At 37.0% G+C, this 27,054-nt stretch overlaps 1 protein-coding gene across 1 annotated transcript in view; it reads left to right on the top strand.

The window, feature by feature from the left end:
• The first annotated feature begins 2,357 nt into the window (after nt 1–2,357).
• LOC103065340 (cytosolic phospholipase A2 epsilon-like) overlaps nt 2,358–27,054 on the top strand; it is a 47,656-nt gene continuing 22,959 nt past the window's right edge. The window contains exons 1-10 of the mRNA XM_025172117.2: nt 2,358–2,441; nt 3,990–4,079; nt 10,316–10,391; nt 13,365–13,501; nt 15,423–15,554; nt 17,358–17,398; nt 18,543–18,585; nt 24,991–25,048; nt 26,573–26,742; nt 26,848–26,934. Coding sequence (XP_025027885.2) covers nt 2,358–2,441; nt 3,990–4,079; nt 10,316–10,391; nt 13,365–13,501; nt 15,423–15,554; nt 17,358–17,398; nt 18,543–18,585; nt 24,991–25,048; nt 26,573–26,742; nt 26,848–26,934 — 918 coding nt within the window. The remainder of the gene's footprint in view (nt 2,442–3,989; nt 4,080–10,315; nt 10,392–13,364; nt 13,502–15,422; nt 15,555–17,357; nt 17,399–18,542; nt 18,586–24,990; nt 25,049–26,572; nt 26,743–26,847; nt 26,935–27,054) is intronic.

The raw sequence follows: 27,054 nt of genomic DNA, 5'->3' as shown, positions 1-27,054 counted from the left end.
TTCATCTCATATCTTCCTGCTTTTGCCTGTGACCAGATGGGATCCAGGCAAGATGAACTAAGTCAGCAGGTTTGCTTAGAGGTGAGTTATCTTTCCATAGCATAGTTTTTGTGCAGTTGACCTCATTATCACAGGTCAGTTGTTAGATGACTTCAATAGTACAGTTACTAACACTATTATTTTGAAGTTGGTAGACTATGGTCATTAATCTTTTCATACTGAAGTTCTATAATGCACATCATATGATTCAAACAAAAGGAATGCATAATATTAAAAATCAAGATAGCACACAAAGGTTTTACTCTGTGTAAATGTAACCCTAATCTGAAAGATAACCACCTGTTATGAGGTTCACATAGTCAACAAGTTTGTCAACAATTTTATTTTGCTTTTTAGAACATTCATACAACATTTCCAGGTTTCACCATTATTCACTAATAATAATGTTCATATTCTTATCTAGCTCAGTTTTAATTTCCACTTTCAAGTGCTAATGAGGAAGCATATGATTCCCAGGGAAGTAGCTTGCATTTTGTGACATGGTTTGACAGCAACCCAAATTTCTTTCAAATGAGATTTAGTAGAAAAATAATTTTTCTCAAATTACAGTTGGCAGTCATAAAGCATGTTGTGCTATAAGCACCTCTTCAATCACAGAGGCATATGTGACATGGGGTGAGGTACAAATGTAGAGGACAGAAAGAACTAAGTACAAATAAGGAAGTTGAGCAATTACTCAGAAATTAGATTTCCAGAAATCTAATGACAAAAGCATAAATGCAGGATGTGGTGGGGTTTTGGGGAGGAAGCATTAGAGAAGGTTATCAATGAGGAAAAACTTGGGAGAGATGAAAAATCTATTCCATTTGAATTTGTATAGGATTTATCCCAATCAACGCAAATGCACCTTTTTCAGAATGACTATATAAAAGAATTACACACAATATATATACAAAATATAAACTTGTTGACAATGAGAACCTCATAACAGGTGGTTATATATAATATTATATTACAGGAAAGTGGGATGAGTATTCATGCAATAGGTCTATAAGGGGATGGAAGAAGAGACAGAAATGTTCTAAAGGGGATTCCTTGGGTGGATTTGCTCCCCAAACCTGACAAACCTATTTCTGCTAAGAACTAGAATCCAGATGTAATCTCTTCTGGAGAAGAAAGAAAAAATGAACCTTATTTTGGGAGTGCTCATGGATTAAGAAAGGCTCTGATTCCTTGAGTAATACACAGTAAAGAATTAGGAGCTGGATTCTAACAACAGAGTACCTATACTGGATATAGCTTTTATTGTTTGTGCGTGAAGGCACTTTGCTCAGGCACACTAGATTGTTCAGGCTAAAGGTTGAAAAATACTTAGAATGGCAGCAACTGCCTGATGACAGTGGTGTTTCATATAAACACAAACACACAGACACACAATCTTCCTCCCAACTTGAGGGGGAGGTGGAACAGGCTTGTCTTTTGTGGAAAGAGAGACAAGGTTGATGTTATTCTCACAATGTTTTATCTGACCCTTTCCCTGGCTTCTCCTTCCAGTGACAGCAACTCCATTGTGCCTAAGCCAGATTGTAATATTTAATCTACTTCTGAACAAAGGTAAAGTGATGGAAAACCTATCCAGACAGTAACCACTTTCCATAGCTTTCTAGCCCACAACATCCCAATGTTTACAAAGTTCTCCATTTATTCCCCTCAACCCTTGTTTTCCCTCCACGAGCACTTTTAAGCATGCTGCAAGTTTCCCTACCAGTACTGCCAATACAGACTTTTATGAGGCACATTTATTATCTTAGATATTATTAATATTATAAACTAATATTTATCCCAGAAGAAGGCATTAACAAACCACTTCTGTACTGCTGCCAAGAACACTACATGGAGGTGTCAATGAAATCAGCAGGAGATGAATGCAGCTTGAAGGAGACTTGACTTTAAATGAACATTAATGTCGCAAATACCTTGAGTCAGAGCTCATATGCTGAAGTGAAATGGGTTACATTGTTCCAGGTTGTGGATAAATGTTTATCTCTCTCACACAATTTGTTTAAATTATAATTTATTTAACAAGCGTTCGTTCAAGCGTTTATTTAACAAGCGTTCGTTCAAGGTGCCTAAATATATTTCTCCATAATAGGAAAAGACAGACTGGGAATTATCTTTCACAACCTCATACCTCAAGGCAATGAGCCATCATTTAGCAGGTTTTCTATTGTACTGAAGTAGGAGAAAATGGGCTGGGATCTATATTTCCCTTCTGCAATCCAAATGGGCGGGCCTAATATTTAGTGTTAAGATACTGTACCTTCTTAGTGACTCCTGCCAGCATAACAACTGTAAGCATGTTTCAAGAGCACCAGCCCATTGAGTTAACTTTTGAAGCAATACCTGCCTTAAGTAAGATCACAGCAGGACCATGCTCTGAGGTAAGGAACCTTTTCTTCTGGAAAAGTACAGACTGTGTTTTTGTTATTTACTTGTGCTGAGATTTTGGGGTATTAAAAAAAAAAAAAAGAACAGAAAAGAGCAGAAAAGATGTTAGAAAATAAATGTGTAGAAACAATGGGTTACAGAAGGACTAAGTAGACACCTGTTTTTTGGATAACTAAACTATTTTTCTTTCACTTATTCCCCACTGTATACCTATAGAAACATCTGCAGTTAGTCCTAGGAGATACAAATGAAAAAGAGAGACAGCCAGGACAGTCATAGCAACATCAATTGACACCCAGAGTTTGGGGGACCCACAAATTAGGCAAGAAATCCTGCTGGAACCTTGCCTGGTTTCATTATTTGGAGGCTGTGCTCACAGCGCAGAAGGATGCAGTCTGCTGATATCTCTGCATTCATCCCTGTAAGATGACTAAATATGCCCTAGTGAAATGGGGAGAAGCCAACTTCATAGGAAATTCAATTACCACAGAGGTGGCTGGGAGACTGTCATTTCATTTTTAATTCCTCCCCCATGTAAAAAGTTTGCTCAGACTTGATCGGGGTTGGACAGAATTGGGGGAGATTCACCAAATCTCTCTTTTAAACCATCACCACCAGCCCAGTCTAGCTGCAGATGGACAATAAAAATTCAGAGATGCAGTTTCTAGAGAAGCCCTGTTGTTGCCAGCTTGCTCTACATGTGCATCTTTGTGCCTTTAGCTGGAAGAGAGGGTTAACCATCTATCACACAACATGGCTGGTTGGTTAGTTTCACCCCAGTCAATCCCAATGAACTGTTTGGAGTTAAACTAATTTTCTTTAACCCCAGAGCTCACTGGATATAACTTTTCACATGACACACTAACCTGGCCCATAAACTACTTAAGCAACCAGATTATTTGTTGTCAACTCTGAATGTTGTTGGACTTCAATTCCCATCATTCCTTACTGTTGTGCTATTAGATGCAATTGGAATTCAACACCATTTAATAGCCCATCCCTGACCTAAGTGGCAGTTTTATACAAACATATCTAGAAATAGGCTCCCCAGAAAGCAATTAACTGTCACTTTTATTTTAAGAACCACATTTTACGAAAAGGATAAATTTTACATTTGTTGTCCTTGTCTTATAATTAAACTTTCTCATTCAAGGATAATTGTCCTCTTGTAATTTTTAAAGTGCTGGCTTGTAATTCTTATATCAACATATTTTATCATCAAGTATCCTCTCAAAGGTGCCTGTTTCTAACCATGATGATGCCAAAATGTGCATCATGATGTCACAATGCAAGTTCCACTCTTTCATATTTGTCTTGCAAGGTTGCACACAGATACATAAAAAGCAGAAATTGCATTGCAGCACACATTTCATCACCTACCCACCCCCAGATATCCTACTTCAGGATTTCAATATTTTCTAAAACATTTATTATTTGATGTATTGTGTACATTATTAAAAAAAAAATCAAGTTCTTGACTTGTGTGTGTGTGTGTGTGTGTTATGTAACATATTCACATACACACTCCTGTTCCCTTCCAGGACTATTCTATAAAAGCATCTCCTGAAGCAAGCACAAGACTTGAACCTGTGCTCCAGGACAATGAAAAGCACTGTCAGTCTCGATGCAAGGTACTATGAACACTTAATATCAGGGAAAGGGTGAATTAAATACTCATTAAAAAGAAGTAAAACTAACTAAAGAACTAGTTGAGCAGGCTGATCATGGTAACCACATCTCCAACAGTTGTGATGAAATAAATACTATTTATTTATTACATAGCTGCTCTAGATGTTAATCACTGCTATAATTTTGCCACTTTCTTTGTTGTTCAGTCGTTGTGTCCAACTCTTTGTGACCCCATGAACCATATCGCACCAGGCCTTCTTCTCCTTCACTGCCTCCCTGAATTTGCTCAGTTTCATGCTCATTGCTTCAGTGATGCTATCTAACCATCTCATCCTCTGCAGTCCCCTTCTCCTTTTGCCTTCAGTCTTTCCCAGCATAATGGGTGTTATACCTCAATGGCTGGGTTGACACATTGTACTAAGCCAAAATGTGTTTGGTTTGGTTTCAGCTTAGTATAGTATGTTAACTCACCCAATTGTGGTTCACTCAAAAATCAAATCAACAACATATCTTTACAGCTTCTGATTAATAATTTGAAAAGTGGTAAATTAAATTATACATTAACTCCATTTATAGATTCTATAAACCAGCTTTTATAGTTGAAGTAGAGTTTTGGACATGAAGGTATCCAGGATCAGCCAATGAAACAGTCTGGCAGTCAATTCTGCTTGCCCATTCTTGGGCTGAAGAGTGGAGATGTGCCATGGCATTACAGCCAGGGGAGAGCAGAATCAGATACCTGCGGTCAGGCAACTGCTGATCCCCCTCAGACTCAAAGGCCTCAGGCCATTTATTCTTGGCCAAACAGCACCTGTACCTTTGCAAGGGGCTAACCTCACCATCACTGCCTCTAACACTGGAAGAAATCTTGGTGCAGTGAATAGCAAAGAACGGAAGAAGCAATATTTTCCCCGATCATGAAAAAGGAATGACTGAGGTTTTTTTCTGCAACAAAGCTGGATGTGGTATATACTATACTAGGAATGGGCAACCCAAAGAGTTCATGCGACCCTTTGCTGTTGTTTTGTGTCTCCCCCTAGAACCTGCCTACCCACCCCTGAGGATTGTGTGACTGCAATTGGCAGAAAAATGGCAACATTCAGCTGTGGGACTTCAGACCTAAAAAGAGAGCCCTTAGGCCCCTGGGAAACTTGATGCATATATTTTGTGTAAAAACAAAGATACACAGCTACCTCTTCTTCCCCACAAAATTAGGGAAGGATCAAAATTTCTACCCTTGCCACTCCAGTGATATTACTACTTCATTCTCCCAGCTCTTATGGGTTAGGGTTAGGGACTTGGAAATGGGGGGGGAAAGATTAAAAATAAAAGTACAGTCCCAGAAGGAAACTTAGGAGGAGATGCTCCTCATCCTTAGCGGGAAATTATTAAGCTGTACCAGACTGTAAATAATTAAGGACAGAATGTAGCACCAATAATCCACAATTTCAGAGTCATTTTAAATAAGAAAAATGTGATCAGACTAGATCTCATAGTTCAAGATGAGATATATATATATTGGTTAGCACATGTACCTCTATGCTTTTCCCCATAAGTTACATTTTTAAGACTGGTTACCACAATGAATAAAAAACCTAAAAATGGATGAAAGTAGGGGATTAGGGTGGAAAGCTTCCAGTAAAGGAAATATAATGGCCATCTAGGGGAAAGGAGAGGTTGGATCCAGCAATAAAGGTAGGCTGGAAAGAAGGAGCAGGGGAGATGGGAAAGCCAACTCAGGATGCATACTTGTTTTTCCAGGGTCATCCTCACAGAGGGTCAAAAAATTCAAGATGGCAGCTATATGGCATATGATTGATGCCATATTCCTTTGATAGTTGCAGCCAACATTTTGACTTTTTTTTACCCCACCCAAACCTAATACCCATCCATCATTCCTTCACCTTCAACAACTAAAGTCAAATTATTGCCTTTAACCATAATGGTCTGGTTTTGTTGGGAGTGTGAGAGATTGGAGGGAAGGGAAATTAAATAACAAAACAAAACAGAAATTCAATTAAGGTGAATTTTTCCAAATATCAGAAAAAAAAAATTCAGGTGTACTGCAATTAAAGTTCCTGAACTTTTGCCTATTGTTCACATATTTTTACATAGGACCCTTGACTATGGTACCTGGCATTAAAATCTTCTGGTACTAAATGCATTTCATAGCTCATAATTGATCTGTGATTTAACAAAACAATTGAACAAAATGGCACCTACCCCAATAAATAACTACAATGTTAAAGAGATGTTCAAATATAAATCAGTAGGAAAACGCAAAACAGAAATATTTGTATCTTCTATTTTTCATAAAAGATACTGTTAGAAAAATAAGAGGCAATACAAGAAGGGCCTAAAGAACATGACAAGACACTGATCACAATGAAGAAGGTTCTATCAGCAGTGTGGAAAGTGCTGTGCAAAAATAGCTGGGTACTTATTTTAGTGTTATACATTAACTTTGAAAAGGACACATTACAGGAGCACTGTTGAAATACACTAAGGGTTAGAAATCTTAATCTCTTCTACATACTACCTTGCTAACACAATGTCACTGAATAGTAGAATAACTCAAGCATGGATTTCTTTGCTTTTTAGAATTCTAATGTGCTTTCAGGCCTCTAATAAGCACTTTTATTCTTTAATCTTAGTTGATTTACACTTTTCCTTTACTAGGAAATTAGACGAAACCAAGGGATACCATAGGTTTTCCATTTTTAAGCACAATGCAACTGAGCCTTGCCCAGCAATCCCAACCCCTTATAATGCTTCAGAAGCGTCTGACTTGTCTGACTGAACACAACTTCAATGAATTTTTCAAAAGAAAGAATGCCTTGTTGGCTGGAAATATTTGAATTTATTGGATTCAAGCTTTTTTCTGTTAAATAGCACTCTTTGTTTCAACAACTCTGTCCTTTTAGCGGCAAAGAAATAATGATGGACAGGGAAATGGTCATGAAGTTGGAAAGTTTGTGCCAAATACCTATTGAGCCAAGGATAAAAAAGAGTCACTAATTCTCTCTTTCAGTTCCTCATATGTAGTAGGACATTAAAGGTTTATTATGAGGATAAGCCAAATGAAAACCATACGGTATTTTCATCTGTTTACAGTTTGATATCAATGATAAATAACAATTAAGTTAATAGGAAGTTACCCACTGAGTTCTGAACACCAAAAATTCCACCTACAGGAAGGAAAGGTTGGGAGAAGTGGGTGTAAGTTATCTGTTCTCATAATAATCATTGTGATCAAATGCCTTGATTACAGGAAATGATAAACACCAAGCATAGCATTTCTTCAACATGACTAAATTTCAGCAACATTAAAAACAAAAAAAACAAAAACAAAGTTGACAAGAAACATTTTTTATCCAGTTTTTTACAATGTCATTAGTTCCATAGCTGAGCTGCATGTGACTAGGAAAGATGAAGATTGATCTCCTCATTCTCCATATAGTGCTCTGTGATATTTACAGGGATGACTAAACAGTATTAGCAAAATCAGGCAAACTCATGGAAGTCATCTGTTGCTGTTAGCTGCAGATGGCAGCCTAATCCAGGAGGAGAGCCTTCTCTGCCATTGCCCCCGCCCTTTGCAATAGTCTCTCTCTAGAAGTGCGGCAGGCCCCTTCCCTCCCGGCTTTCTGGAAAGGATTGAAGATCTGGCTCTGCCAGCTTGTGTGGAGTGACAAGAACCTTACCCAATCCTGGGGGTGGCTGGAGCCTTGATGACGCTCCCTGAGTTATTGCCAATTTTAACAGCTATGCTTGGATTATATTTATTTTCTATTTATTTAGGATGATTTTATACTGTAATTTCGATTTTAACTGCTTCGTAAACCACCCAGAGTCTTTTTTTAATGAGATGGGCAGTGACAAATTAAATAAATAAATAAATAAATAAATAAATAAATAAATAAATAAAGCCTATTAGACATAAGCAGCCTTTCTCAACCAGGGTTCCATGGGAGATCATGATTGAAAAAAAATATCATTTTTTGAACTCTTCACATTGTATAATGCTAGCACACATAATGGTGGGAATTTTTACATACTGTGACTCAGCTGTCATGCTTTCCTGACTCCAGAAAATTATTGCAAGGGTTCCTCTGTGGTAAAAAGGTTGAGAAAGGCTGTCCTAAAATGTTCAATGCAGGGAAGAGAGAACAAATGACATTAACTGTCAATTTTCAACAACTGCCCCATCCCCCCAAATCATTATGATAAGTGCTATTGAAAAGAAAGTCAATTTTGGAACATTAAACATTGGACAACATTCCTCAAAACGAAATATAGGAAAAATACCCCAAATACTGAATCTAATCCTGTCTGTTTATAGGTTGCAATACATTTGCTTTAGATTTTTATAATCGCTTAGACCAAACCTGTGCACACAGCTGACACAGTATCATCTAAAAAGGATTTTTATCAATTCAGTCTTCCCTCTGCAATCCTTTGGCTTTTCCTTAGAGCCTGGGGACTTTGGGAATGATCATTTGTGTTCAATGGGGAAATGGCAAAATAATTTTCATCCCCTTTATACAAACAAGGACAACCTCTTTTATTGAGGGGTCAAGTTATTCCATTTATGGAAGGTAAAACCTGGACCCTCATCAGTGGTAGCAGGTTGACCAGATATATTTTACTTTTTCATAATTCAAGTATGCAGTGACAATCAGGCTTATATTCTATTCAGAGCTGCCTTTATTTGCTACTGAGAAAGCAGGTCTTTGGAAATCCAAGCAAACCAAAGATAATGGCTTCTTTATCCATTTTTTATCCCACCACAATCAAATTATTATTGGTGGCTTACATAGAATAGAAAACAGGTTAAACCATTCACATTCTGATTAAAATACCAACAGGGACTATCCAAAATGATATAAACAAGAGATAACAGTTTATTTACTTACTTACTTACTTACTTACTTATTATTAAATTTGTATGCCGCCCATCTCCCCCCAACGGTGACTCTAGGCAAAACATAAGAACAAAAGACAGAGCAAGAGAACAAAAGGATAGCATCATGAATAAGCTTAAGAGAAAGCCCTCTGAAATAGTTTGGTTTCCAACAATTTCTCAAAAACCAGCAAGGAGGGGTCTAGCCTGTTCTGCACTGAGAGGCTGTTCCAGAACACTAGCACTGCCACAGAAAAGCAACCCTTTCTAGCTTCCACCCCCCAAATGTTCAGAATTGTGGAACTACAATTAGCTTCTCCCTGAATGTTCTAGTAGGTTTTATCAGTGCTGATTGGGGTAGGCAGTCCTTTAAGTACCCAGCTGCCAACCATAAAAGACTTTTAGGTCAAAACCATCACCTTAAATTGCACCAAAAAAACAATTGGCAACCAATGTAGGCTCTACAATGTTGGTGTTATATGCTCCCAGTTCCAGGAGTCAGTTAAGATGTTGTGTACTGGATAATTGTAGTTTCCTGGTAGTCTTTAAGGGCAGCCCCATGTAAAGCATATTATAGTAGTCTAACTGGGTGGTAATGAGAACATGAGTTACTGTTGCCAGCTGCTCCTGCAACAGATAAGGCCACAGCTGACATACCACCTGACTGAAATTAGTGTTCAATCAGAAGCTGTGGGTCAAGAAGGACCCCCAAGTCACAACCCTGCTTCTTCATGGTTGTTCAGGGACAACACTGGTGACAACAGAGAACCCCACTGTATCCATCTTACTTGGGTTCAACAGCCTGTTCTCTCCCATCTAGACCTTTACAGCCTTCAGGCACTGGGGAAAGATATTGACAGCATCTCCCTTGCCACCCAGGGTAGTGATGTACAACTGGGTATTATCAGTGCACTAATGATACTGTACCTGGATGATCACACCCAGTGGCTTCATGTAGATGTTAAAGAGTAGGGGAGAGAGGACCCACCCATCAGGTTGATTTCTCACCCACAACACAGACTGAAACCACCCACTGAGGAAGGAAGGGATCTACTTTAAAACAATCCAATATGTATTTCATTTTCATTTTTAGTGTAAACACTTGAATGTTGTTTTGCTGAACCAACAATCATGCTTCAGCTTGCTTCTCTGAGAAGTACTTGTGTAGTCCTCTGAATGCAACTTAATATTCATATACAAACAAGGACAATCTCTTTTATTGAGGAGTCATGTTATTCCATTTATGGAAGGTGAAACCTGGATCCTCATCAGTGGTAGCAGGTTGACCAGATAGATGTTACTTTTCCATAATACTTTTCTTCTATTGCTTTTCAGCAAATGGAAACATTTCCTTGCAGCTTGCTTACTGTTCGTGTAATACGACTAAGGAATCTCCAACAGGCTGATGTCTGTGAGTGACCTGTTTCATTACAGTTTCAGACTTGAACTGTTTTCATTTTTAATTTAAATGTATTAGCCATGGTTATTTAGGCATCTGTAGATTAAAAACAGCTCCAGAATTTCATTCGTGATGAATTTATTGCATAAGGAACTGCATTTATGTCTGCATCCCAGTAGGCTTTACAACTTAATGATTAATGAATTCTGAAGTTGAATGAAAGAAATATTTGGAATCTGTGTGGGTAGGAAGACTAATCTTGAGACTGATATCCTATGAAAGATCAGGAAAAAATGTGGAGCAGAATAAAAACCAAGAAGAATATGTTAGTTCTTGAAATCACAAATAGATTGGCTATGTTGAGGCATAAGATATTTGAGCAGCCAAACCCATTCATTTTGTCACATAAAATTGATTTACAAGTTTATAACTTTAATGTGTGGGCCATCTCCCTTTGGGAAACATAGGAAACCAATGTCTTTGTTAACATAGCTTGCCTAAACTGGTCTCTCAAATTGCTTTGGGCTGCAACTCCTATCATTCCAGATTATTGGATGTTTCAACTGGACCGTATAATAATTACAGCCTACAACTTCTGAGGGATATTGTTGGTGGGTTGATCTCTCTGGCATAGGGATAGGGAATCAGATAGTTTCCAGATGTTTTGGCCTTCAACTTCCATTACCTCTAACCAGCATGGTCAATGAGAAGGTCCTGAGAGCACTAAAGTTCAAAACTTTTAGAAGGTATACAGTAGTGAGTAGCTTGTATTAGATTATTGAACAATGCATGCAGAAATTAGCAATGATGTTCAATACCTATATATCTGCCAATTGGTCAAATATATGTTTCAGTGAATCTCTAAGCAAACAGAAGCTGACATAACTCTACACAGTAAAAGTTAATCACAACATCCTTATATACATTTGAATATATTAGTTACGTGGAATTGTTTGCAATTCAGACTAAGAAAACAGGTGCAGAAGATGGGAAACCCTTGCAATCAGTTCTTTTAACACCTCCTTTGTCAGGTGTTAACACATTTCATGTGGCCACTATGAATCTATTCTTGTTCTTTGAATGTTTTCTCACTCTTTACAGAACTCTTCCAGGTCAGAAATCTTTTTAGATATTCTTGCATACATTGCATGTTTGTGATCTCCTCACAGATTTTCAATAATATTCAAGTCTGGGAAATGTGAAGGCCATTCCAAAGCCTTTATCTTTCTTTCCTGTAAATACTTTACAGTTGATTTGGAAGTATGTTTTTTATGGTTGTCTTGCTGAAATATCTGACTTCTTTTCAGCTTCAATTTCTTAAGTGAATGTGGGACATCGGCTTGTAGAATATGTTGATATTTAGTTGAATCCATTCTTCCTTCTTCTTTCCCCTGGTGCGATATTTCCTTTGTCAATGGCTGCCATATTACCATAAAGCATAATAAAGCCACCCCTATGCTTGATGTTTGCCAAAAGGTTATTTTCTTCAAATACTTCACTGTTTTTTTCACCCCAATATATCTTATATGCTTGAAGTTGAACAATTCCATTTTTGTTTGTTCACTCCAAAGTACTTTGTTTCAAAATATTTTAAGCTTCTCAAGATTTTCTTTTCTGTGCTTTAGATGATGACTTTTCTGATGAGGCCAAATTTGCAGAAAGGTGTATGCTTAACTTTATAACATGTAGATGCTGTGTCAGCTTCTCTTCATTTAGGAATATATAGAAACATAGAATTTGATCAGGGTGCCTAAACTTGTTCGTGTCATTGCATATTTGCAAGGTAAGCAGACTTGCCTAAAACCATCCCTCTACCACTCTAGGGCTTGTTCCTCCCTATACCCATTGAGCAAAGAATTTCATTGTCATGAGGAAAATGTATAAAATCAGTTCCTAAACTAACCTCTTGGTTCATTTGAATACATTTCCGTTCCTTTAATACAGTTTCTCCAACTTACGTGATATCAGAGAGATGTACTGAGTGTTAAGCCACTGTATTGTACATATGATTGTTTTGAAGCCTCTTCTTGGATTATGTTTCACTGGTAAAACATCAAGGGTTTTTTTTGCATAATACTATTATCATTATTTAAAAAAACCCAAGACCTTTAATACATCCAAGTACAGCTGCTGTTTGCATTTCTCAAATGTAATTCTGATGTTGTCATATGTATATTATAGCTAGAATGTTGTCTTTCTCCTGCTATGCATGGAATGTCTATCAATATACATAAGCATTTGTGAAGGGGAGAGGGACAGGTGATGAAATGTGTATTATGATGTCGCTGTGTAAATTCCATTTTTTGAATTTTGTTTCAAATTTTGAAATTTAAAATTTTGAAATTTGAATCCATGTGAGTCTCAGTACAAGTAAAAAGGAGTAGAATTTGCATTGTGATATCACAATGCACATTTTATCATATTGGCTTCTTTGTGGTTAGGAATGGATGCTTATGGTGCACAGATGCATCATATGTGTAGGGAGGAATGGGCAGATGTGAACCATAAGAACTATACTTTGCAGGAAACTGCATATCTACAGTGTTGTACAAAATCTGGGGGGAAAAAAGGCTGAGGGTTTCTAATTCATTAATTCTCCTTGGTGGTGATGGGGACCCTAACGCAAGTTATTTGAAATTCTTAAAAATAGTTGGGGAAAAATTGGACACTTCCCCTTAAATGACCAGTGTGATGAAAGATAATAGATATGTACATCTGTCTCTGATATATTAAAACAGGCCATATGATATAAGAATTGCAGAACTCGTTGATTTATTAGCATACCTTTTGTTTTGAGGTATCCCAAGGTAAATGCTTTGTGATTATTGTTTAAGAGCTTTGCAATAAATTAGGGTGGGCCCAATGATATAATGATAGATTCTTGCATGACAGAGCCTCAGCCATCTTTGTGATTTACACTGTCTTGAGTATGGGAGGCAGCTGGCTTAGAAACTGGCAACATGATCTTTTTTTTCTCTTATGCAGTAAGCCACTCTGATTGTTATGTGACCCTAAACCTACCAACCGCTACAAGTGAGAAGCTGAGGACCAAAACTGTAAATAATTGCAAGAACCCTGTTTGGAATGAAACCTTTTACTACAGAATTCAAAGACAGGTCAAGGTGAGAAACTTTTCTCTCTTTTTCAGCTGCTGAACAGGTCCTAAAATATATTCCACTTTATCCACATTTGCATGCATTGCCTGATGTCAAGATATCTGCAGGTTTTGGGGTGGGGTTCTGTTTGCCTTTCACCAACATGCTTATTTGGGTTATTTTTTAAAAAGCATAGATAACTGAGAGAGGATATGATAGCATTTGCTTCTCTACTCTGAGTAGGTATTTATACACACCTAACTTGTCTAGTATGGGTAGAATATTTCTCATTTTTACTCCTCCAGAAAATTATGAAAAGTAAAGTACTATAACTCTAGAATGAAGCAAACAATTATAACTTGAAAGGTTGCTTGTAACTAATGAAACACCTCTCTGCTTCATTAAAGTAGCTTTTCTTTTTTCAGGAAGCCTGAAAAAAATTGCAGCTGCTTTAACATCACATTAACTTTAATGAATCAACTCCTTAATGCAGCCACAACTTTTGTTCATGTTGAAGCCTGGAGAAAGATTGGCAACTTTAATGAATGGCAGAGATGTGCTGTGCTCATGGTCATATGAGTTCTGAAGATCTTCTTCCAATTCATTTTTAAATCATGCATAACCCTACTTGCCAGTGAATATTGAAAGCATTGAAGTGTGCAAGGCTTTATGACAAAATCATACAATAACTTCTAACTTCTACATTTTCAACATCATTTTAAATATAGTAACACTTCAGGGAAGAGAATAAATAGAATCTGATAACTACAGTCTGCAACAATAAATATCACAAATCTTGAAGCAACTTATGGACATGTATTGTGGTGTGAGTTTTCATCAATAAAATCTGAGTCCTTCTGATCTACTTGACATAGATTCTTGTTTATAAAAGATGATTCCATAACTAATGTGTTCTCTTTTGTATGCCAGAGTCAGGTTAGAGTTGGGTGGGTTATAAATTTAATAAATAAATACCACAAGACTCTTCTTTGTGTTTGCTACTACAGACTAAGAGTTGCAAAGCATTCTGTACTGTGGATTAAATTTCAAGGAAGAGGAGAACATTCCACCTTTCTTACAGACCATGCAGATATGTCCTCTCCAGAAGTGCTCCAGCAGTTTTTTGGAAGTAAATCTTCCAAAACTGGAAGACTACTTAGACCATCTATTTTAGGCATTGCACTGTAAGAGAGATATAAAACAAACAAGAACAAACTTAGGGAAAGACAACTAGGATGATCAGGGACTAGAATCAGAATCCTATAAAGAGAGACTGCTGGAACTAAATATGTTTAACCTTGAGAAGTTTGAGGGCTCATCCTCATATCCCATTAAATATGGCATGAAGATGCTTTGCTAACCAATTTTAGAGGACATGCCCTCATTTTGTTGCCTCCAACCCATCCTTAGCCCACCATGAAGGTATCCTAAAGTCATATTTAGCTGTCCCAGTTTCAAAATCAATATTTTCCCTCTTCTTCCAATAGGAATCATGCTATATAAGCAATCAAATGCCTCATTGATTATGTTGGTGATGATGCAATCAGAGGCTGGAATCTGCTGAATGCTTATTGCTTTCTTTAGGTAGCAGATGTGGCCCAGTCATTTGGCACTATCCTCCATGGCCATTTTGACTTGGGCTACCAGAGAAATTAGACATCTGCCTCCCACAGATGCATCTGCCTGCATAATGTCTTCATTGTTGTGGCTGCTATTTGTGTCCTTTATTGTAAAATGGCAATAAAGCAGAGATTCCAAGCATTTTCTTGTGTTAAGGAAGGATAAGTACATATAGCCATCCAGATGTTGCTAAGCCATAAACCCCAGCAACCCAAACATCATGATCAGTGCTGCGAGAATTACAGAATCTGTATTTCAGCCACATCTGCCCTAATTTCTGTTTTATAGATAAATACCTGCAATATAATATACTTCTTGTTCCTCACAGAACCTGCTAGAGTTTTCTCTGTATGACTCAGATGTTGTTACTCCAGATGATCACCTTTTCACTATAAGCTTTGATGTAGCTCGTCTGCCAGATAATGAGAAAGTTCTTATGTGTTTTAAATGTGATCCACAGGTAAGAAATATTATACCATAAGAGCAAGTATACTTTAAATGCCTACATAGTTTATGACCCATCAAACTAGTTCACTAGTGATCAGCAGCTTGATAAGCCTTTTTCTTGGCTGCCTGCCTGGTTACCCATCACTGTAACTACAAAATGTGGCTATTGGGCTACCATAGCTTCACTGAATCTCAAACAAACAAACAAAAAACCTCCAAGATTTTTCTCCATAATTGATTCATCAGCTATATCTGCAAAAAACGCTGATAGTAAATGATAAGTCATTGGGAGTTGGGTGGCATATAAATTTCCATCATATTATGATATGATGATTTGATACATCTTATGAAAAAGAACCTCAGAATTTGGCTAATGTTGAGCACCAGAAAAGTGGGAGTAGGTAACCTGCATTTCTGTGTTGGCAAGAACATTATGCCACATTATAAATTTTTCAAATACATCATATTTGTCACATTATATGCCACATTAATACTGTCTGATTTTTTAAAGAAAACTACTTTTTGATGGAGTTCACTTTAGAAAACTCCTTTGAGTTTTTTTTTTTTAATGGAGTTCACTTTTGCCTAATGTTTAGCATTGCAGCCTTATTTTAATTTAATTTCTGGTTGATTATTCAGTTATGTATAATTTCCATGAGGGGCAAGCACAAGAAGGAAAACCTGGGTGGAGAATTGCCCTGTCTGAGACTGTCTAGGTATTGAGTAAGTTTCACATTGGTTCAGTGAAGAACTAATGACTTCCACTTAAATATAAAGTAAAAAAATGAAAATATAAAGATGGAAAAAAGTTCTGGTCCAGTGATGTTTTCCATTAACTTGGAAACAGCTGATAGTTGTCTACATTTGATGCTACCTAATGTGACTATCTAACTGCAGGCTAGAGTTCCCAAGTTGTCTTTTTGACTTTAACATAGGAGTAGGCAATCTGGTGCCATTGAAACACTTGGGACTTCCATTCTGTCTATTCTAGAAATCATGATTATTGCCAAGATAGAAGAAAAAATATAATTTGGACAGCACAAGGTTGCTTACTCTTGTTTTACTACAGTGAAATTTCAATTTGCTAGTCCTTGATACAACATCCAAATGCAATGGACCAAATTCCATAGTGATTTGTATTATTTGCATTATTTGTGTGATGTCATCACTCAGTTGATGTAAAATCACAGCAATGCTGTACTCTCTGATTTAAAGGACATTCATCAGCCACAGATACATCATCTCCCCAACTGGTGCATTAAAAGGAAGTTTTACTATACGCCATAGTTTGTATCTTGAGTTGTCTTTCTATGAAAGAAAAAGATTCACATTTGTTTGGGTTCTTTGTCAATTATCACTTCATCCTACATACATAACCAACAAGAGCCATGCTATTTTGAAGGATCCACTAATCCTCCACAACAAATTGGGAGTGGGGGGGATGTATAGGTGCTGCAAAGGAAACTGGCAAAATCCCATTCTCTTGTACCAGCAGAAAAATCCCACTCACCTACAAGCTCACATATATCTATTATGAAATTAGTTTCATTGAGGCAGGATATTAATCAAATACATGAATAAATAAAAACTTCCATATATTTGCTTAGTATTGATGACAACGATAGACGTGTTTGATAGGAAAGTGAATTGTTTACTGACAAATGTCCAGTTTTCATGCTTACATCATGTTTTAATATGTCATTTGCCAATTTTTAATGTGAAGTGAATGTTTATGCATATACTTAAAAATGATGTTAAAGGAAAGATTATGCACCCATTTCAATTTCAGTTTTACTAACTATTTTCTTCCTGGCAGGCACAAGAAGAGCTGGAAGTTGAATTTATAGTGGAACCTGCGTAAGCATTTTCCATTCTTTATCTTTCTACATTGCTATGACATAGTACAGAAAGTAGAGACAAGCAATAGGTACAAGAATTTCAATTTTCAGTAGGAATAAGTAGGCTTGAGTACTGTTTTTCATCGAATATTAATAAAATGCAGTCATGCATATATTAATTTGTTATGCCTATCTACTGCCACAATAAGGAAACAGCAGTATAAAGCTGCTTCCTTAAATCTGTTTCACACTGTTCCAATAATATAGGAAAGTGGAACAATATAAAGGTTGTGGTAGAAAAACTCACGAGATAAACACCAACATCTGGACAGGGTCCAAACAATTGTTTCAGTAAAGCTAGCAAGTTACAGTGAATTACAGGTCCCTTGTACCCAAATGAGCCATAAGCAAGAGCCACTAGGCTACATAAATGTTATACATCATGTTGATCAAAAACAGCTTGAACATGCATACATGTTAAAAAGAGATCCCAATAGAAATAATTGCTTTATAATTTATAAGGAAACAAGGTAACTACAAGGAAAGACATAGGCATCCTTTATGGTATAAAAGCATGACAGACACATTCCTTGAAAGGCAGCATAGTAGCTGTAATAGATGACTTACAACAAGGTTCTAACTGTTATTCTAACAAGCAGTCCTAGTACTATACTGAGAAAGGAGGGGGAGAGAGAGATAAGACACAGCAGTACTGATTCTTCAATTTATGCTCTCTTTAAGGTATGAAATCTATAATCAGTTAGAAACCATCAGCACATGCTGGTACAGCAAGAAACTCCATTTGTAAAGGTGCTACATGAGTACCTATACAAAGACATGTATAAATACTATATTGGTATAAGAAAGCACATGATTATGTAATTAATTCAACTCTTCACAGGGCTAAATCAAATATCAGAAGTCTGGTTCAGAAGAAGCACTAACACAAGTGGTCTTTACATTGTTTTCTATATTACTACATGGAACTATGACAAACCATCAAAATAAGAACTTGCTCACAATTTGGGGCTACTAAAGGAATTTTAAAACCTCAGTATATGGATCATATACTAAACATGCATTTTCAGTTTCTATTTGGATGAGAAGGAAACAATATTTGCTGGAATACTGGAATTATCTATCTCTTTACATTTGTTTTCTAGGTCAGGTCCTCCGGAAACACTAATTACAAATGGAGTTCTAGTGGTAAATTTTAAATTTTATTTTTCATGACACTTTTTGCAGTTTATCACTGTTAATAATACTGTTGTGATCTAGGTGAATGTGAGATATGAGTAGCCAACTCACATTTCTGCTGAGAATACTCTGCTACTTCATTCTGAAGCACATGTACTTTAAATTCACGATGATTGAATTCCAAATCAATTTGGCCATATAATTTAACCCTTATTTAAGCATAGAATAAGAACTGGATTTTCTTATGAGGATTGTAAAATACATACCATATTCATCTAAAAGGAAGACAACCTCTAAATTGAGTAATACAGGTTTAAGGTATCTCTTCCACCTTCCCCAACTTTGCCATGGATTCCCAGGGTAAAAGATTAATCCCTTGGTTTGTCCTCTTTCTTTACCACTGGTAAAAAGAGTTGTGGAATTAGAAGCCAGCCATTAATTGTGTGTACATGATACCCAGCTTTGTATGTTTTAAAAGACATTGAGAAGAACTCAAATACCAGCCAGGAAACACACTGCCAGATTCAGAAATATGTTTTTTTGTGGATCTCTTAAAACATTTCCCACTTTGAATAAAGAAGACAGAAATTGTTTTGCTTTTCAAGAGATAAACCAAAGTGCCTCAAGAGCTGACTATTGTCAGGATCTTCATGTGGAGATCATCCTGGCTTGGCTAGAATAGATCATCTCCTACCTTCAGTTGACTACTTGGTACCAAGATAGCCCTCCATATTAGCAATACTACGGATGAGATTTCATACAGCTGGGTCCAATGGATTTCACACACTCATTGGTCAGGAAAGCAAATTTCTTCTGAAACTACCTCATTGATTATTGTATTTCTATTACTGGGGTTAAAAGATACCTAGCTGAGTCTGGAGGAGATAACAAGAATTATTTTGTCAATTACTAAGTTGTCTTGCAAATTTATATTTAATTTTGTTATTAGCAAATATTGTTAAATTGTTAATTCTAATTAAAAGTGTATTTATTTCCTTCTTTTAATTTTGAATCATTGATCACTCATTACATGTTTCTTTTAAATTGTCTAGCTGGATTAATTTATCATCCACCTAGTATAAATTGTGACTTTTCTGAAGACTTATCTTTTTGGTTCTTATTCAAGAGTTGTCTGTTGTGGTTTAGAGAGATTTTAAATATCCCAGACAGTTTTAATACATTTGGATGTGGGTTTTTCTCTTTTAGCTTCTTATAATATGATCCTCCTTAAAACCAACTGATTCATGAACAGGTCATATCCTAGATCTTGTTTGGTCTTATGATATGGCCTGACATTTAGAATGTTGTCATCTGATGACATATTGTTCCATTTTCTTGCTAGGGGTTATCTGCACACTTCTGGTGCTTTATACAGTGACTCCAATTTTTCTCACATTCTTTGCACAACTTATTGACAGGGACACTAGAATCAGCAGAGGTTTAATAATTTCCTTTAATATTGCCACTAAGTTAGCTGTTCGTTTCTGTCTCTTGCCATGGTTAAACTAGCACGTGCTAAGAATCTTTGTCTCTCCTTGACTAACTATGGCATGTAATGAGTGTTCGAATCAGGTGTTTAGAATTGAAGTTTTATGAGTCCCACTAAATTAAATACAAATATGTTCTCATCTGCCCTCGCTTGATTTTTTTAACCTACCTGCTCAAGCAAAATAATATTTCCAGTCTGTTATCTTCCACCAAGCTAAATTACATCACCAGCTTTTTGCTACCTAACAAATTCTTCTGATCCCATTACTCTCAGCAATGACATTGAGATTTCTTCCTCTCTTAGTGTAGATCAGTGACATCCATACATCTTAAAGTTGCCAAGGTTGAGAAACTGTAGATTATGTTGGCCATTATTTTACATCTAAGATTGGAGCCAGGTGTTATCTTGGTTCATTTGACCTGGCTCATATTCGCTCTCCCCTTTTTTTTCCATGCAGTGTCTGAAGAAGTGGTCTTGAAAGCAATATTGTCAACCTTATCTATTTTCTATATTTTAAACAATTTCAGAGCCAGTCTTAACTATCTGTCATCTATATTTGTTCTTTTGGCTCCTTTTGGCAGCTTTTTTATATCTCAGAGAACCAATTTTAGTTATTCCACTGGAGTTCCCATGGTATCACCAACATAGCAGTTTTCTGGTTTCACTCTTATATTTGTCAGGGAAGGGAATGGTCTTGTTCTTTTCCATTAGTGTGGTGTTCCTCTAGGTTCAGTCCTATTTCTCCTTTTGTTTACTCTTTATATCCCACCCTAGGAACTTTCTTTTTATCTTTTCAGCTTCAATAATACATTTTTCCACTAAAACCCTGTTTGCACCCTGTCCCTCTTTTATACTGTTCATTTTAAAACAAAAAAAAGTCCCTTCTAACCCTTATGAGTGGTATGCATCTTCCTCAATCTCAGCTCCTCTACCTGAGGCTTGGGAATTTGAGGGTTCTGCACAGTCTCTTAGCTGTTCCTAGCATTGCACTCTTCTGGATAGACTGAGCTCTGATGTTGTTCCTGGGATCTGTTGGAGCCACCCTCCCAGCTTAGGAGTCACAGCCCCGAGTGCTCCTACCACCACTGGGACCACTTTGGCCTATTCTTTCCACATCCTCTCTAGTTCCTCCTTCAGGCCCTAGTACTTCTTCAGCTTCTCATATTCCTTCTTTCTGATGTTCCTGTCACTCAGCACTGCTACATCTATCACCACCACTGTCTTCTGGTCCTTGTCTACTACCTTGATGTCTGGTCAATTGGCTAGTAGCTGTCTGTCCATCTGGATCTCAAAGACCCACAGGATCTTAGCCCTGTTATTCTCCACAAACTTCTGTGGAATCTTCCATCTGGACTTGGAAGGGACTAGCCCATACACTGTGCAGATGTTCCTGTGTAGAGTGCCAGCTATTTGGTTGTGCCGTTCAGTGTATGCTGTCCTGCCTGCATCTTACACCCTGCCAGTATGCGTTGGATTGTCTCTGAGGTCTCTCTGCACGGTCTGCACCTTGGGTCCTGTCTAGTGTGGCAGACCACTGCTTTTATAAATCTGGTGCTCCTGGTTCTTGTGCTGCCATGGTCAGCGCCTCAGCGCTTTTAGTCCAGTCCTTTCCAGCCACTGGTAGATTTCCCAAGGTCAGCCACCTCAGCTATCTGTTGATGGTACAGATACATTCAGAATATTCCAGGGTTGTCAGCTGTCCACATCTCTTATGGTGGCAATATGCTCACTATGAAGCTATTCATCCATACTTTTCAGTCTAAAAACATTTTTTTTAATGCAAAGCAATTGATTCATGTAGCAGCCTGTTGGCTGGCCTTCCTACCTATATTCTTCACCTTCTTATTCAAAGCAAAAACAACTTTTTGTTGATGGGTTCTCTCCACTGGCTTCCTATCCAGTCATATTATCAGTGTAGACTCCTTGGTGTACTATGGCAGCAGTTCTCAAACATTTTGGTCTCAGAACCCCTTTATATTCTTAAAAATTATTGAGGATCCCAAAGAGCTTTGTTTTATATGGATTATATCCATCGATACTTACTATATTAGAAATTAAAACTGAGATATTTAAAAATATTTATTTATTTCACTTTATAGACCCCTGAAATGTTCCCAGAGACCCCCAGGGGTCCCCAGACCACACTTTGAGAACTGCTGGCTTATGGAAATAGGCTTCTTGTTATGTAGCTGTATTAAGGAATAATTTAATTTTTACTGAACATTGTCTTTTATTTTGGATGATAGTTGCAATGTGTACTGAATATATTCTAACAGGCATAGCTATCAGTTATCAGATGAAGCTACTACTACTACATAGCTATCAGTAGCTATCAGATAAAGCTACTACTCCCATTATGACTATTGAGAGTTAGGCAAAGCATTCAGAAGGAGACCTTTGCAAAGCGCAGGGGCCCAAGCAAAGCACCTCTCTTTAAAATATTGGAGTTCCACACCCTCAATAAGAATCAGTGCAGCTGCTCCAAAGACTTTCCCTAGCTGTTTGTGCAAGGGTGCATGTGTTTTCGTGTGTATGTGTAGACACAGCTGTTCCATTTCACTGGCCAACAGGGAAAGCCTTTGATGCAGCCACATTGACCCTTCCAATATGAAAAATATGGGGAGGTGTTACACTTGTTCCAATGTGTTTTGAAAAGATATATATATATATATATATATATATATATATATATATATTCTTTTTATAAAGTTTTGCTCAGCTCTACTACTATCCTTTCAAGAAGGGATGATTAGAGAGAAAAATGGTTATAATGCCATGCAGAAATTCAATCCTAGATATGTTTCCCCCAACAAATGTTGCATGTGACATACTTGTATTTCTGTGTGCTTATATGAATGCGTATGCATATATGTATCTGTATGTATGTGTATGTATTAGGTATAATATGATAGCCAGTTTGGTGTAGTGGTTAAAGGCACCAGACCAGAAACTGGGAGACTGTGAGTTCTAGTCCTGCCTTAGGTATGAAGCCAGCTGGGTGACCTTGGGCCACTCACTTTCTCTCAGCCCTAGGGAAGGAGGCTCTGGCAAACCACTTCTGAAATCTTGCCAAGAAAATTACATAAACTTGTCCAGGAGACAAGACTGACTCAAAGGTACACAGATACACACAAACACAAAGTATATATATGTATACACACACAAACACACATACACTGCCCAGTAGCCACATTCCAGAAAAGGGTAGGACTAGATGATGATGATGATGATGATGATGATAATAATAATAGGTGGATAAAAATGCCAAATACAGTCTAAACATCTGGATGACTGTGCAACCAACAATAATAAAAGAAAAGAAAGCAAAGATAGTACCAATAGTTATAGGTGACTTAGGTGCAATCCCAAAGCATCTGGAGCACCACTTGAAGACCGCTTGACTATCAGTCAATTGCAAAAGGCAGCTTTACTTGGAACAGCTTATATCCTGCAACAATACTTTTAACACCATCAAACAACAACATCTGCCTATCCCAGGTCTTTGGGATGGACTCAATAGGTAGATAAAAATGCCAAATCCAGTCTAAATATCTGGCTGACTGTGCGACCAACCATCATCATAATAATTATAATATAATATAATAATAATAATAATAATAATTATAATAATAATAATAATAATTGAATAAGCTAAAGTGCTCTGGGACTTTAGAATTCAAACAGACAACACCTGCCACATAATACCTCAGTCTTAACAATTGTTGATAAGAAAGACAAAAAAGTCTGGATGGTAGACATTGCAATACCTGGAGATAGCAGGATAGAAGAGAAAGAACTGGAGAAAATCACAAAATACAAAGACCTGCACATAGAAATAGAATGACTGTGGTAAAAGAAAACAAAGATAGTACCAATAGTAATAGGCGCCATGGGTGCAATCCCAAAACATCTAGAGTACCATTTGAAGACCATCGGCATCGACAAAATCACCATCGGTCACCATCAGCAAAGGCAGATTTACTTGGAACAGCTTACATCCTGCAACAATCCCTTTAACACCATCAAACAATAACATCTGCCTATCCCAGGTCCTTGGGAAGGACTTGATAGGTGGATAAAAATGCCAAATCCAGTCTAAACATCTGGCTGACTGTGTGACCACCACCATCACCACCAATAATAACAATAAAATTGACAATTGCTGGTTAAAATTGACTTTTAAAAATGGCTTCTAAATTAATTGTTCCACCATTTGTAGTAAATGTGCAAACCATTCTTTCAGAAACTATCAACTTACACACCATTATGCAAGTGAATACACAAAAACACAGAGAAAATATTTATAGAAAACTAGGCTCAGTCAGTGCAAACTTAAATCTGACTTAAAAGAAATAAACTGATTTGCTAAGGGGCTGGCTGTACTCAGTTAATATTCTATTAAGTTTGCCACAAAACTAAATTTTGATTTCCAATTTGAGTCATGACTGAGATATGTTGATGTCCTGATTATTTCTGTAGGAATGTTTACTACATCCTTAATCTTCTGGACCTGAAATTACTGGGTTTTCAAGAACCTAACTCTAACTGAACCATTCAATGGACGTGACACATTTATTTAGTTCTAAAGTATATATTTTGGTTAAAACTTTTTTTCTAGCCATATAGATGGCAGAAGGCCTGACATTTTGTTTACTGAGCTATGACCTTTCCCTCTATGTCTGTTTCCTGAATCAGCAAGGAAACCAATGGAAGTCCCATTACATGGGATTGGAACCCTTGGAGATGCTTATTATTCTCTTGTCCAAAAGCTGAGTTTATATTAATATATCTTCAAGTTATTCTTTCCCTAGCTATTGGGTCTTCTCCAGCTGTACTGGTGCTGGTTCAAAGTTATCTTACAAAACAGTTTTAAATCTAGAAGTGATCATTTATGTTGCTTTTGTTGTTATTTCTGTTTATTACAGTGTCGTGAAATTTGTACACTTGAAGCTGAGGTGGATCAGGGCAAGCGACATAAATCACGTGAGTTTATATGAAATCATTAAATATTCATAACTGGCTGTTTTCATTAGTGTGCTAAACAACACAACTGCCAAACAGAACTCAGGAAGTCATTCATAATTCATGAGGTCTCTTCCCATAATTCCAGTGATGATCTCATTATTACTTGCCATTACTTGGCACACTGATTATGGTTTCTTTCTCTTCAGAGATGGAGTTACTAATGATGAGCAAGAATAACTTGCATGAGGTCACCCAGACAGTGCATGACCAAGCTAAGGGAAATTAGGTGGTCAGGATTTTGTCAGTGAAGCAGGAAAGTGGTAGGAACCCAGTTGGCCTTCTTTCTGGTACCACTCCCCCACTATTGACCAGACAAGCTACTTGAATTCTGTCTATTCACACTAAAGAAAATTATTGATCATTTAGAGTATTTCTGTACTACCTTTCTAAAAACCACAAAAGAATTGAGATTGCAACAGTATAATATTACAAGATGCTAAAACAATATTAAAACATAAAAACATACAACATTCAAGGTAGCCAAGATATCTACAGGTACATTTTGTTTTACCTTCATATATCAGTCAAACATTCATGATTAATGTCCGCGAAGATGTAGTGTTTCCTTCAAGACCTCTCAGTTATTTGATTTACTTAAAATATGTTTTATCTGAGAACATTTGTAAGACACTTTTACAAATAAGGGTTCCCCCCACCATCCCCATGGCTGCAAATGTTCATTATTGTGAACATTTTTATGTTCACAACATGCTCCAGGTTTCACTGGTGAAGCAGTGTCACTTGATGGGCCTTAGGAGGTGTGCCTTCTCTATCATGCCACCTGCCTTGTAGAACAGTCTCCACCTGGGATATGAACTGCCCCAACCTGTTGGCCTTCTGGAAGTCCATGAATACCTAGTTTTTCCCCAGACCCTGGGGCCAGAATGTTAATGGAGCTCTGGAATGGACATGTGTATACATGATATGTTAGCAATGAGGGTTTTTTTAAGGCCTTGACTTAGCTTTTTCTTTAACTGATTTGCAAATTTGCATGATTTTTTTGTTTTTGTTTTTGAAAAAGAGCCAGTTTGGTGTACTGCCCTAGTACTGCCATATGTTCTAGTACTGCTCTGGGCACAAAGCCAGCTGGGTTACCTTGGACCAGTCACTCTCTCTCAGCCCTACAAAGGAGGCATGGAAAATCACTTCTGAAATCATGCCAAGAAAACTGCAGGGAGGAGTGGGGGAGGGAGGGAAAATGAATGAATGAATGAATGAATGAATGAATGAATGAATGAATGAATGAATGAATGAATGAATTTTAATTCTGGTTGCCACCCAGGTTTGGTTTGGTGAATGGATGACTATATAAGCTTGTTTAAAAGACATTTTCCAGAATAGGTAAGATTATCTTGACATACCAAATAATTTAGTAACTTGCCTTTATATTATTCATACTGAAATGTTTCATTGTATTTTTTGCTTGTTATAAAAACCTCTAATATAATGATGTTTTCTCATATTCTTTTTCTTTGTTTTTAGAGAAAGATCTTTCACTTTCTATAAAAGGATCATATGAAGGCACTCAAACTTTTAAGTTGGGTTCAGATGCAATTGTCACACCTCCATGTCCCACTACATTCCATTATATGAAGTATAAGGATCCATCATTGAATGTTAAACTACCAGAGACAAAACCACATTATAATCCTGTAAGTCAGTCTAATTCATTAATCGCAATAATTACAAATGTCCCTTCATTAATTTACCAGGACAAGCCTTTTCTGTCAAAAAATATAATTTCTTCTTTTCTTTAGTGTACCTGTTCATATACCACCAAGAAAGATGTTCCAACTGTGATGCTGAATTCTCTGCCTGTGGGAGAGAAAGTGCCAATAGTAGAAGTGAGTGCCTTCTTTAAGTACTAGAAATAATATATATTTATTTAGGAATTTATAAACCACTTCAGTTAAAATGTACACAAATGTACAAAAACAACAGATGCAGCCAATGCAACAAGAATA

Source organism: Python bivittatus, unplaced genomic scaffold (genome assembly GCF_059951505.1).
Source record: "Python bivittatus isolate LINGU-HERP-01145 unplaced genomic scaffold, Pbiv_v1 ctg000480_np1212, whole genome shotgun sequence".
Taxonomy (NCBI): Eukaryota; Metazoa; Chordata; class Lepidosauria; order Squamata; family Pythonidae; genus Python; species Python bivittatus.
This window is presented reverse-complemented; position numbering and strand designations above follow the sequence as displayed.